This window comes from Idiotropiscis lumnitzeri, chromosome 5 (assembly GCF_059441095.1).
Source record: "Idiotropiscis lumnitzeri isolate Australia: NSW breed Sydney's pygmy pipehorse chromosome 5, RoL_Ilum_1.0, whole genome shotgun sequence".
Classification (NCBI taxonomy): domain Eukaryota; kingdom Metazoa; phylum Chordata; class Actinopteri; order Syngnathiformes; family Syngnathidae; genus Idiotropiscis; species Idiotropiscis lumnitzeri.
Window position 1 is genome coordinate 4,271,152 of NC_142395.1, and position 14,193 is coordinate 4,285,344.

Genomic DNA, 14,193 nt, shown 5'->3' on the forward strand with positions numbered 1-14,193 from the left:
CTCACCATCTCCCTCCTCTTCCCATATGAAATTAGCTGCTTTACTTTTCTTCGGTCTCCCCCATTTTTCACGCGAACCTGTTGCTTTCCCCAATGACTTACTTCTGCATGCTCTTCTTATATGGCCCACCTTACCACAGTTGTGGCACTTCTCACTGGCAAATCTGCAATCTCTTGCCACGTGGTTGTCTCCACCACACCGATAACACCGTGTGTCCCTCTGGGGTTCCGAGCGGGCCTCCTCGACCTTGTTGACTGACTCCAAAGGGCGACTCCATTTGCTATGTTCCTTCATGCCATGCAAATCCACAACGTCCCTGTCTGCAGCCTCCATAGCCTGTGCAAACTTGAGTGCCTTGTCAAAAGTCAATGTATCCTCTGACAACAACCTCCGCTGTATCCTGTCGTTGTTTATTCCACAGACTAAGTGGTCCCTCAGCATCGTGGTCAGCGATTCCCCATAATTACAGTCCAGCGCGAGCCTCCTCAGCTCCGCAACATAGTCACCCACACTTTCATCCATTTTTCTATTCCTGGAATTAAACTTCCACCTCTGCATTATTTCACTCGGCTTGGGGTGAAAATGATTCGTCAACAGTCTCACCAGTTCCTCGTAAGTCCGTTCTCCAGGTTTAGCCGGACCGAGCAGGTTCCTCATCAGTGTGTAGGCCTGGGAGCCCACACTACTCAGCAACACAGCCCGTTTCTTGTTACCATCAACAATGTCGTTCGCTACAAAGAAATGGTCCAGAATCTCACAGTACTCCTCCCATGACTGAGAGTTGCCATCAAAAGGAGCCACCGAGCCGACTGTAGTAGCCATCGTCTTGTTCACAGGACGTATTCCGGACACTCGTCGAGGCAAAAAAAACTAGCCGCTTACGTTGCTAACACGCACCGCTGCCGTCGTCCCGTCACTTCAGAGACACGATTTCTCCGCCCTCATCTCAGGCATGTATCCACGACTTTCATCCTCGTTGCCTTAAGATAAGATGTCCTTCATTAGTCCCACAATGGGGAAATTTGAGAATAATTAGTTTTGGCTAGATTGAGCGCTTCATTGTACAAACTATCGCACCATGCCATATGTGATATCTTGAGATATCACTGAAGATATGCACGCACAACGGCTCTCTTTATGTCGGCTCTTTTTAATGCAGCACTTAACATCATACAACAGGTCTGACTGACGGTTGTTGTTACTCTGAGTTCACAGACCTTCCTAACTCTGACATATAAACCACTAGCACCCTCTATTGGCAACAATCCGTAACTCTGCCTAACTACTATATAACAGAAGTAATGTATGTTCTCATGTTTGGGGTTGAATTCATGTAACCCAAATTTCTCATACCTACCGTTGCTCACTATTTTCATTTATTTTAATAGTACAACATGATCAAGCCTCTTCTAACGATTCATACTAAAAAATACATGAAATATCCTTCATGCAGATATCATCGGATGATATCGGTATCAGACATTACTCCAGGCTGCGATATCTATCACCAGATATGACTTTCTGATGTGTTGATTCTGCATAGCGCTGCCCCCTCACGAATGAGTATCCAATTACAAGACACGTTCGTCACCTTCAACATAAGGCCAGCAAGAATGCCTCACTGTCATCAACTCGTTATCAAATTGGTTATCGGAATGGTTTAGCACACTGTAAAAGCCCCCTTTCTTAATCAGAACAGATGCCCGCACAATCGTATGGTATTATGAAATCTGCCTGGCAACACAAAGTGAGCTGAATTCTGATTGGATAAAAACTCTCATCTAAAAATACAACACTAAGATATATTATGACATTATTGTGAGGAATATGATCATGATTTCGTGATTATGTTAGGCCAGCAGAGAAGGCCTTGAAGGCCGTGACGGCCCACCACTGCTACAAATAATACAAAATACGCGTGCAAATTTTGTCTGTCATTGAAAAATTTGGGACTTTTGCGGGTTATTTGATTACTTGGTGAAAAAGTGAAAACACCAAATTGGGAAAGCAGGAGTGGCTTGGATCTCTCCCATTTAAAGTGATTTGGATAAGATAACATACCTGGTCATAGATGTGACTTGAAAATATAGTCCACTGGTGAATGCAAACTTCCGTCCTCTCTTTGAGAAGCTGAGGAACAACATTCAGTTTTGGAGGACACTTCGATTATCATTGGTGGGGTGGGTCTACTCATAGGCATGGTTTTTCGTCCACAATATTTTTCTGTAGTCCAAAATATACCGTTCTTCCTGCCCAAGTCCTTTTTTTTTTTTTTTTTATAAAAATGGAAACCATTATTAAGCCTTTATATTGAATTGCAATAAACAAGGAACATCAATTTCATGTAATATTGTCGGGCCACAAACTTAAGTAAGATTGCTCGGCTGTTGGATGAAGCATTGCTTGCTGTGGGTCCACAGATAGAATGGGAGAAACGGCTCCCCTCATTTATAGGGGCAGTGCTGATCTCACCCACCCACTCATTTTGGATTGACATTTTCATTTTTATCAGGTGTCTTAAACATCCAGAATGACCCAAGTCCAACATTGACTATTTTTGAGATTTCAAATGAAAAAAAGGGTTGCATGTATGTGCTAAAATGCTTCTTATCATATGCGCTAATTATACCAAAGAAACTCATTCTTCAAAAGTGGATGTGTTCCTTTTTTCCGGATGTGGCTCATAGCGCTCACGAACACACTTCCTCTTGAAAAAAAAAAAGATGTTATTAACAGTGCAAATATTCAAATCTGGACAATTTGGGACAAATTGGGCATTCGTTACTTTCGTATCTTGGGGTAACTCTTGGGGTCACACGCCCATCCCTGGCATCGCACCACGGCACTCAAAGGGGGGCCGTGCCACGATTTGAGAATGATTGAATCAGAGTCACAGGTGTGCTGGGGCTTATCTGACCCTCACCCTGGAATGAGCCTTTTTCTTGTCTGTGTGCTAAATGTTTTTCATGTTTATAATTCAAGGCATTTTCAGCAAATGTAGTGCTCCTCACTGGTGTATGGAGCGTGATTGACCTGTGTGATCGTATGTGTGGGTGTGTGTGTGTAGTGGCAATGTGAGTGAGATTGGTTGAATGGCAACCAGTTCAGTGTATAGTCAGCCTTTTATACTCAAACTCTCACTAGCCTGAACAGATTTCAGAATATGGATAGATATTTAAACAGCTGTTTGCTCTCTTTCATAGCTCACACAAGCAGTCTTGAATGCAAAGCCACAACTGTCATGCAGACATACCATCTGCTCAAGACTGACTTCTTGGTAACTTGTTTTGTGCGTGTGTTTAGGTGAGATGTCCTTATCAGCCCATGTCAAGCCTTACAAAAAGGTTCCCGAGGAATTTCCGGAGAGCCAGGAAGACACATATATTCAGATGGAGCTGCAGATGCTGGAACAGGCCCTGCTTACCACCTGTGTGGGCAGCATTGCAGAACTCAGTAAGTGGGTGTGTGTGTGCGTGTGTGTTTGCAAAGTTCGTGTGCAACTGCCACCACAATTGGCTCCTGTGTTTAGTTTGTTTAAATTGTGACCAAAGGTTACCTCATGGGACCAATGGTCCTAACCTGCCCGCTCCCACACAATTCATAACAATATTGGGCTTGTATCCAGAACCAAACAAGGGCACATTCACGCCATGCAGGCCACAGCACTTTTTTAGCTGACCTTTTTTATTCAGAGTAATTTATTATGCTTCTTATGTAGTTGCTGGCTTATAAAACACTGATAGTTTTTTTTAATTCACTTTTGTTGAAAATTATTTTTTGAAATTGGACTTCAGCCGTCAAGCAAGGTCATTTATAAGATTTATATTTTTAACACTGATCTGTGAATTTGTCAATGCTCAATGTAGCGACCAAACCAAGCTGCCAATTTACACTTATTAATTAATTTAATAATAGGATGTTTTTTTTGTTCGTTTGTTTAATTTTATACCCACACAGAAGAGGCAGAATTTAAATTTGGTCTGCAAATATATTTAAAAAGATATTACTATTGCAACAATGACACATGCAGTGCAGAATGCAAAAGGCGTGAAATAAATTCAAATGTAATTGTTTGCTTTAATCTAACTTTGGCCAATCAGATGCAACCTTAAATGCACATCACCAACTTGGGACATTGCAAACACTGAAGAACTTAAGTAGATAAGAGCACATTCACATTTTCCCCATGAAAAAAAAATTGTTCTTGTTTAGGTACATGTTAAATATTGCAATAATATTGATATTGGAACAAACATATTGCATGTTGCATGTTTTTGCAATATGGTGCAGCCCTACTTTAAATTTATTGGAGTTAGAATGTATGGCATCTTTCAGTATAAATCCAGTATCTTGAGGTCGGGCTGAATGTCCTCTTTTTTGGCAATAAAGATATGATCATTTTAAAAACTTTTTGTATGACTACAGTCAGATGAGATATGAAGCTTTTAGTGCACAACTGACTTTTTTTTTCATTCAACACATTTTTGCACAGGTGATCTGGTGTCTCGAGCGATGCACCACATGCAGCGTCTGCGGAGTCTGACTTCTTCCATCAGCACCCCTCGCTCGGCCAACCAACTATCAGTATCATGGGATGCTGATTCTCTTCACACACTTTACTATTTCCTGTCCAGACAGCAGATGGAATCACTGGAAAATCAAAACTTAGACTCTCCAATCAGGATGTTGAGAAGAGAAAGGTGTGTTGTTGTACATTGTACTGCTTCGAAGTATATAAAAGGCCTGAAGTACATCAGGTACTATTGTGGAAACTCTGTGGCAAAGAATGTAAAAAAGATATTCTGAACCATTCTTTTTGACCTGGGAGTGGATCTCAACTGCTGAGTAGAAGCCAAAAAAATGATTGGGGGATTCAGCTATTGACAAACAGATTTAAGAGGTTACATTGACGTTCTGGCACAGTGGATGGCTGGTTAGCATGATGGCCTCACAATGCAACAGTCGTGGGTTTGATTCCGGCTCCGGCCTTCCTGTGTGGAGTTTGCATGTTCTCCCCGGACCTGCGTGGGTTTCCTCCCACATTCCAAAATCATGCATGGAAGGTTGATTGGACACTCTAAATTGCCCCTAGGTATGAGTTAGGTATGAGGTATGTGACCGCGGATTGTTGTTTGTCTTTGTGTAAACTGCGATTGGCTGGCAACCAGTTCAGGGTGTACCCCGCCTACTGCCCGAAGGTAGCTGGGATAGGCATGAACGACGTCCACATTTTGGGAGGGGGCATATGTTCCTGGTGGCCACGGCAGCCCCATTTGCCCATAACAGTGCGCTGTAGATCTTTCAACAAAACGTTACTAGAGAGCATGGGATTTCAACACAGGGCTACCATGGTCACTGGTAACAAAATGTAAATCTAGCAGAAAGAGTGGAGTTAAAGACTTGTATGAAGTAAGTTCAGAAAATGGCAAATCATATCTATTTTTGTCACAAGTAAAGTAACTACGCATAATACAAACAAAAACAAAATTGGTATATTTGACAAATTAATAGTTTTCCTAAAATAAGATTCTTCAGAGCGACAAACCTGGAAATGTGACGTTATTTGGTGGGACGGAGCGCAGTTTTGATCGGATTGTGTAGCCTTTATTTGAAGGTTCCCAAATCCGATCAGCTGTTTTAAGACGCGTCACACAGAAGTGTGACAACTCTGACGAAGGCTGAAGTGACAGCCGAAACTGTCAGCGAGGTCAGAGTGTTTTGCTCTCCACCCGAAAAAAAGTTTTGTCTGGAAAAAAGAAAACGTGGTGACATGTAAAGGCACTTGTATTCATTTGTAAGGTGTGTATATATATATATATATATATATATATATATTCACACTTGCACACACACACACAAGCTGTCACAATGCACGCAATACACCATGCGTTTTTCAAAATGGATTGTAATCACACCTATTTTTTTGCGAAGCCTTTTATCATAAGAAAAACGCTTGAGAAAGCAGAGATCTTCGAAGTACTGATAGCAAAGAGCACTCGACACCGGCTTGAAATTCCCTCTATTTGCCAGAACAAAATTTGTCCATGTTCGTGCCATATTTTATATTTTTTTTGGGCCACTCAGAAGCTTCCCGGACTACCAAAAATGCATCGCCAAACAGCGCCGAGGCATTTCACTGGAAAAACACTAAAACAATGTCAGTTGAGCAGCTCACCAGACATTAAACAATATGGTTCGCGAGACGAAATTCCAGAAGAATACCAGAGATTGCCGAACAAAAGCAAAGCAAATGACAGAGGCAGAGATTTGTCCACAACTGCCTGAACAATTATTGTGAGGGTGTTGCAGATTAGGATAGAGACACTAAATTAATGGGTCAGGTCAAAAAGCATCAATTCCTCCTGACCAAGGCTATTGTTGTCAAAGTGAACAAAGGAATGAAATCAAATTCCATTCTAATTATGGAGTTTGACATATTAAATCAAAGACAAAATGAAATCATAAATAATTCCTTTTTTTTTTCCCTAAATGCGAACATCTTCCAGGCCATTTTGGCAGCTTCCACCTCTCATGGAGTGGATCCGTGTGGCTCTGGTTCATGCTGAACATCGTTGCAGCCCAATAGTTGACAGCGATGATGTCAGACAGACAGCTCGGCAACTTCTACCTGGGTTGGACTGTGAACCTCGACAGCTGAAGTAAGACAAATGCATTTATAAATTACACACAAGTCCACCTTTCCCACCACTACATTTTACATTTGACACATACTGACCTTCCTTGAGATAACCTTCATCTGTGAAGGAAACAACAAGCACAAATGATTTGTGATGAGCAACATGCAAAATGCACATTACAATTCTTGTCCATGTCAACCTGTGAAAGTATAAACGCGTTCTGCACAATAGTTTGGATATATTGACATCAAACGTGAGCTCAAGTGATCACCGCCACAAAATCAAAAATACCAGGCCGATCGTTTCTCCACTTACACAGGCTGAAACGGACAAGAGCAAGAATGCGCGCTCAAACCCCTGGTCATATTTGGGACGTTTAGCTATGCTAAAGTTGTGTCAACTCTCAAGAGGTAGACGTGGCTGACAGTGGGCAGCAGGCGGACATGGATCTTTATTACCCTTCCCTATCGGGCTTCCAATTGAGAGTTTGTAATCGTTCCCTTTAATGACTCGCCGAAACATGGAGAGAGCGGGGGGGTGCGTGGCCATATTCCTCATTTATAAGTAGGCGTTTTTCATGTCGCCACTTATTTCCTAATTTCTCCAAAATGAATGGATTGAAAAAGATCATGAATAATAATAACTAATTTCTGTTTCCTGATCAAAAATATTTAAACTGAGCTAGTGAAAAATGGGCCAACATGGCTGGATTGGTGCTTTAAGTAAATACTGTATTTATTTTTCTATGCAGATTAGAGTGTTGTTTACAGTCATTCAAGTGTCTGGATACAGAAGCTGCTTCCATGAAGTTCCAGTTGGATTTAGGATTCCGAATGCTGTCGTGCGGCAGGGCAGACCTCATCCAAACAGCAATACAGCTTCTGGGAGGTCAAGGAGTTGACACCATGGATGACCAGGTGGGCAGGATTTGTGTTAAGATTGTGGCAAGCAATTGAGCGGTATGCCATAGAGGCAGTGAGTTGAAGATAACCAACAATGGTCACAGAAATCATTTGAAACTGACACCACTGGAATTTGTAAAAATGTGCATTGACAAGAAGCAACAATGCCCACTTAAGATCTGTTTATAGAAGCAAAAAACCATCAAAATCATTCAATTGATGTCTTACTGATGTTGAATTGGCATTCGATGTCCACTGGGAAGACAAGGCAGCTTTATTGACAGGATGTAGCCCATTTCATAGGCAGTGTTTCACATAGTTCCAAAACAGCATTTGAAGGAAAAAATATTTAAAAAAAAAAAAAATCTTCTTTTAGGTCCCTGGGATTATCCTGCAAAAACATTGCTCTACAAAATTAAGATGTTGCTCTTCAAATGAAGTCATTGATTACCAAAACAACATTTATTTCAATTTTCCAGCGGGATATACTGTGATGATCTACAACCACAATTTTGATGTTCTGTGATCCATCCATCCGTTAACCGAGACACCATCCATACCATTCACACTCACACTCACAGGTTTTTGGAATGTGGGAGGAAACCCGAATACCTAGAGAAAACTCACATATACAGCGATGGGTTTCATAAAAAGTGTTTGTGTTTGTAGGGAATGACTCCTCTGATGTATGCTGCTGCTGGAGGAGATGAGGCTCTCGTGCAGATGCTCATAAATGCTGGGGCTAAACTGAATCTGCAGGTAGAAAAATCTGTTCCCGCACATTCTTTCTGCACAAGTTACGAAACGCCTGAACGGTCTGCACTATTGCTGTTGTACAGGTCCCCGGATGCTCTGCCAGAAAACCATCTGTTCACCCAGGCAGTCGACACTGGGTAGCTCTAACTTTTGCTGTGCTGCACAGTCACCTGTCTGTCACTCAGGTTAGATTTTTATACCGGATTAAAATGGGTCTTCATTTGAAAAGACCACCACCTCAAAGTTGTTCTTGTGCTCATTTTCATTTTATGGAGATATAGACGAACACCACAAAACGTTCATTGAACTTTGTGCTTAAAGGTGCTTGCGGTTTGCATTGCGGCAAACCACTGGATAAGTTTAAAGAAATGTGTTGCTCATCACTCTTGCTGCCTATACCTGCTGGAAACAAAACATATAAAATACCATGTCAATGAACCCAATTGGCCGTGCTGCCCATGTGACCACATGACGTCACAGAAGATACAACCTATGCCCATGTGACCAAAAACGCATCTGTAATTTAAAGTACATGGACACATCAGTGGTAGGTGAATGAGAGACCGTGTTTTATATCATGCTTTTATCTCACCAATCACAACAATTTGTGTGTCTGTTGTTTTTTTGGGGGGCGGACGAGGGGAGGGGGGGTGAGTGCATGTGTGTGTGATGTATCAAGCATGTACCGATTGGCTGTCGCTGACGACAATGAACTTGGATGGCAACAGTGACATTCTGTTATTAACACTGTCCCTAACTTTTAGTTAGTTAGTTTAGTTAGAGTTCTTGTGACAGTTTTGCTTGGTGATGAGCAATGACATTTTTGTGATGGGTGCCTATATTGAATAAAGCTTGATGGGTTTATTAATTGACAGTGAAATCACCCTACCCCCTTGTTTTAAAACACAAAATGATACAATTTGATATTTACATTTGCAGCAAAAATAGCGACTGGAGTTGCAGGCTAGCAGACATCATGTCAAGTCAAGTCAATTTTATTTGTATAACCCTTAGTCACATAGAGAGAAGTTCACATGAAATCAGATCAGAAAAAAATAAGAGCAATCACAATGTGATGCACTTAGAGTGTAGTCAACCACAAAGGTAATACATACAACACAACACAACTTGGCAATACGAATAAAAATACGTGTATGTGGAAAAATAGAGCTCTTTAAAATAAACTATGTGTAAAACTGAAAAGTGTTAATTATGTTTCACATGTGTGCACACTCTTCCTGCTACTACCAGTGTACTTCTGTGTTCTTATCTGAATCAGTGTGCAGAGTAAAATTTGGTTTTATGTTATTGGCCACACCACGGTCACAGCCCATCCACTGTCATGGGTTGACTTCCCTCAAATTTGGAGATACTTGTTAGTGCTACTGCTACTAAAAAGGCAAAGCGCATCCACACATCAATGCAAGCCAGACATCATTGAAAGACGGCGTGCGATGATGCCAACTCATGCACATCTGCATAAACAACATAAGTAATGTAAAAGAGAAGGTGTCTAACAAGTTCCTGTCTTCAATCTGTCAGTTATTGCTGGATGCCGGAGCTGATGTGGAGGGTGGAGTCCTGTTGGATGGGAGGGAGAGTTCTGCTGAGACGCCGCTACAGCTTGCTGCTGCTGCAGGTGCTGTATTTAATGTAGAACACCATAACCTAAATTTTTTTTTGGAGGGAGGGGGGCACTCACAGCGCAGAAATTGTGGGTTCGATTCCAGCTCCGGCCTTCCTGTTTGAAGTTTGCATGTTCTCCCTGTGCCTGTGTGGGTTTCCTCCGGGTACTCAGGTTTCCTCCCACATTACAAAAACATGAATGGCAAGTTGATTGGGCACTCTAAATTGCCCCGAGGTATGAGTGTGAGCGCGGATGGTTGTTCGTCTATGTGTGCCCTACGATTGGCGGGCAACCATTTCAGGGTGTACCCCGCCTACTGCCCGAAGACAGCTGGGATTGGCTCCAGGATTATGGTAAACCTGTATTGCTATTTGCCCAGTGGTTTTGGAATTACAGGTATACCTAATATGCGCGAATGAAAGCTGCTTGATGATGACATATCGGTGATTGGTGGGCATTTTATGTATTAAACTCATGTGACTAAATCATCTGAGGCAATCACTGCTTTACCTGATTTGACTAATGGTTGTATAATGTTCTTGTTGTATCTCAGCTGTATATAGTAACAATTCATCACAGCAAAATCTAATTCGATTTCAACTGGTTTTTTTGTTCCTTATTTTTTGGGGAGTAATAAGGTCAAGGTATTCCAAATCAGGGGAAAACTTTATCTTCCTCAATGGCTCCATAACAGTGATAAATTATGAGTAGTAATTGTAATCGACAAGCGAATTACTAATTCTCAAAAAACGGGAAACCTCCATCGCGTATGATTGCTGCTTGAATCAGAAACTGAGCTTTTGATGCGGTTCCTGAACCCGTCATGTGGTACGGCCAGTTTCGAGGCTTTTGACTGACCTGGTACCAAAGCACTGATTTTATTTCGATTATACAGGTTACTATGAGATGGTGGGCTTACTGCTCACCTATGGTGCAGATCCTTTGCTTAAAGTGCATCATGAAAGCTCTTTAACATCACCACTGCATGAAGACATGAACTGCTTCAGCTATGCGGCAGCACACGGACATCGGTGAGTTTTTCTTTTTTTGTTTTTTTTACTCTTGTATTAACCGAACATCAAGCACGCATACAGGGCCCTCCCACTCGCCCCCCTCGGCCAGTCAGACCACCTGTCCTTGCAGCTCGCACCTGCATACACCCCTCTCAGGCGCAGATTCAGGCCCACCACAAAGACTTTAAAAACCTGGTGTGATGACGCCATGAGTGAATTACAGGACTGCTTTCAAGACACCAACTGGGACCTCTTTGATCATCAGGACCTTGATGTCTACACACATTGTGTACTGGACTACATCAAGTTCTGCATGGAAACTGTGTCCCTACACAGGACCATACGGACCTTCCCAAATGCAAAGCCCTGGATGTCCAGCCAGGTCCGCTCTCTCCTCAAGGCCCGTGACGCTGCCTTCAGGTCAGGCGACAAAGCCCAGTACAGGGTGGCTCGTGCTGACCTTAGCAAAGGCATCAAGCTAGCCAAGGCAAACTACAAGAGGAGGCTGGAGTCCCACCTTGCCAGCAACAGACCACGGGAGGTGTGGAAGGGTCTACGGCGCATCACCAACTTCCGAGGCAGCAGCACGACCTCTGTAGACCCGAGTGCATTGCTGGCAGAGGAGCTTAACTGCTTTTTCGCTCGCTTTGACTCGCCCCAACCGTCACACCCCGCACTTCATGCCTCAACTTCCCCCCACTCACCGTAGAGGAACACGATGTGAGGCGCGTGCTCCTGGCTATCAACCCCAGGAAAGCTACTGGACCCGACGGAATACCAGGCAAGGTCCTCAGAGCATGTGCCCACCAACTGTCACATGTTTTCTGCAGAGTCTTCAACCGCTCCCTGGCTCAAGCAGTCATCCCCTCCTGCTTGAAAACGTCCACCATTATTCCTGTCCCCAAAAAGTCACCCGCCGTCCACCTGAATGACTACCGTCCTGTTGCTCTCACACCAGTCATCATGAAGTGCTTCGAGAGGCTGGTTCTCCAGCACATCAGGGACTGCCTTCCTCCCACTCTGGACCCCTACCAGTTTGCATACCGGGCTAACAGATCCACTGAGGACGCCATCGACACTGCTCTGCATGTTGTGCTGGGCCACCTGGAACAACAGCAGAGCTATGCAAGGATGCTCTTTGTGGACTACAGCTCGGCATTCAACACAATCATGCCGGACATCCTCGTCGCCAAACTGGACATTCTCGGCCTCCCTGCCCTCACACGCATCTGGATTAAGGACTTTCTGACCAACAGACCCCAGACTGTGTTGCTCGGCCCCTACACGTCCTCCACCCGTACGCTGAGCACCGGTTCCCCTCAAGGATGCGTGCCGAGCCCCCTCCTATACGCCCTCTACACCTCCGACTGCAGCCCAGCCCACGATAACAACACCATCGTCAAGTTTGCTGACGACACGACAGTGGTCGGTCTGATCTCGGAAGGTGACGAGACAGCCTACAGAGAGGCGCACCTTCAAAAATGCTTAAAAAAAATATACAATATATATAATAAATAAATATAAATATATATATATATATATATATATATATATATATATATATATATACATACATACGGGTAGAGAGAGAGAGAGTGAAATTCATGTTATAACAAAAAAAACAAATTATTATTAAAACGTATTATTTTTTTATTCCCCAGCCATTCTTTTTGTATTATTTAATTACTCCGACTTTTACCTGCTGGTACGCCGTCCGGTGTGCCCTGTGAAATGAAAGGTGGCATTCTTTATTTATTTATTTATTTATTCATTCATAACTGACAGCCTCGCGCTCCGCTCGTGCCTGGGCGGAAGAGGTGCTCCAATTCGGCTTAACTGTGACGCACGCCCGCCCTCCTCCTCCGGAGCTTCCATTCGGTTACACTTAGGGGCCGCTTGGAACCGCCCGTGCCCGGGGAAGGTGCTCCTCTTCGGCTTACTGTGACGCGAGCATGCCCTCCTCCTCCGGAGCTTCCATTCGGTTAAACTTAGGGGTCGCTTGGCACCGCCCGTGCCCGGGGAAGGTGCTCCTCTACGGCTTAACTGCCACGCACGCCGGCCGGAGCTCTGGTACGGTCCGAACCGCGCGAAACGTCGCCACCGATCGTGTCCGAGGGAACGTGCTCTTCTTCGTCCACTCTCCTCTTCGCCCACGCTCTTCTTCGGCGCACGCCGGCCGTCTAACCGCTCCAGCGCCCCGTCGTGCCGCTCGGCGAAACTACAATGCCCCCGAATATTTTTTAGACCCGCGAAGCACTGAACCCGCGAAAGTTGAACCGCGAAGTAGCGAGGGTTCACTGTATTTCAATTTTACTAACCACTTGGTTTCCACACACATCACATCTGATGTCTTTGGCACATCAGTGATCAGATCAACTTTCTGGTTTTCTCTAGAAATGTTTTGAGAAGACTGCTGCTCCAACCACAGCAAAGGAAGGAGGACATCCTTTCTCTGGAGGAGATCCTCGCTGAAGGAGTGGAGGGGACACCCATTCCAATGCAGTCTCCTGCTGCCGACTGCTCAAACGCCATCCCAAAACTTTGTAAGGCCAAGATGAAAGCCCTTCAGCAAGCCGCATACTACAGTGCTGAGCATGGTTACCTGGACATTACAATGGAGCTACGAGAGATGGGTGAGCACATGAATCGAACTTCGCTCGGCTAGAAACCTGAAAGCTTCTTTTGCATTCATTTCTTGTAGATTTACTTTCAGTATTATGTCCTGTATGATAAGTAAAACATCTAAGTGCACCGCTCGACAATCATCTTTTTTAATCCACTAGTAAAAAGGTCGAAACCTTTGGTTCGTTCATCAGATTGACTCAGCCATCATGAAAATGCAGCAGAATTAAACTCGGAGGTCTTATTATGAGTGGCAACCATTTGTGCACATCGCAGTGCAAGTCATAAAAGTCAAGTCCCTGAAAGTCGATTTCCTTTATTTTCTACATTTCTTTTTGTTGGATGGACGGGATTTTTCCATCTAATGCTCTGCTAACTAAGGTGTGAGGACTAAGTGGTTGAATAAAACTGAATATTACTTTTTTTCTTTCATGCTTTGACCTCTATGCTTTTACAGTCCTCAAGTTACTTGATGAAATGAGATATTTCTATAGTGTATTTGTCATTTTTATAATGATATTGAACATTTTGCTTATGTACCTAAACATGCTGTCCACCTGTAATTGTGGTAAAACAGACACTTTAAGACACCCTCAGATATTTTCAGTGATATTACAAGTATCATTTTGTCTTTC

General features: G+C 43.4%; 1 protein-coding gene across 1 annotated transcript in view; it reads left to right on the forward strand.

The window, feature by feature from the left end:
• Window positions 1-14,193, forward strand: part of LOC148336014 (ankyrin repeat and BTB/POZ domain-containing protein 2-like) — a 29,863-nt gene that overhangs the window by 10,566 nt on the left and 5,104 nt on the right. Inside the window, exons 2-10 of the mRNA XM_088296002.1 lie at window positions 3,304-3,453; window positions 4,493-4,700; window positions 6,507-6,659; window positions 7,390-7,555; window positions 8,210-8,299; window positions 8,380-8,481; window positions 9,839-9,935; window positions 10,819-10,954; window positions 13,331-13,569. Coding sequence (XP_088152128.1) covers window positions 3,304-3,453; window positions 4,493-4,700; window positions 6,507-6,659; window positions 7,390-7,555; window positions 8,210-8,299; window positions 8,380-8,481; window positions 9,839-9,935; window positions 10,819-10,954; window positions 13,331-13,569 — 1,341 coding nt within the window. The remainder of the gene's footprint in view (window positions 1-3,303; window positions 3,454-4,492; window positions 4,701-6,506; window positions 6,660-7,389; window positions 7,556-8,209; window positions 8,300-8,379; window positions 8,482-9,838; window positions 9,936-10,818; window positions 10,955-13,330; window positions 13,570-14,193) is intronic.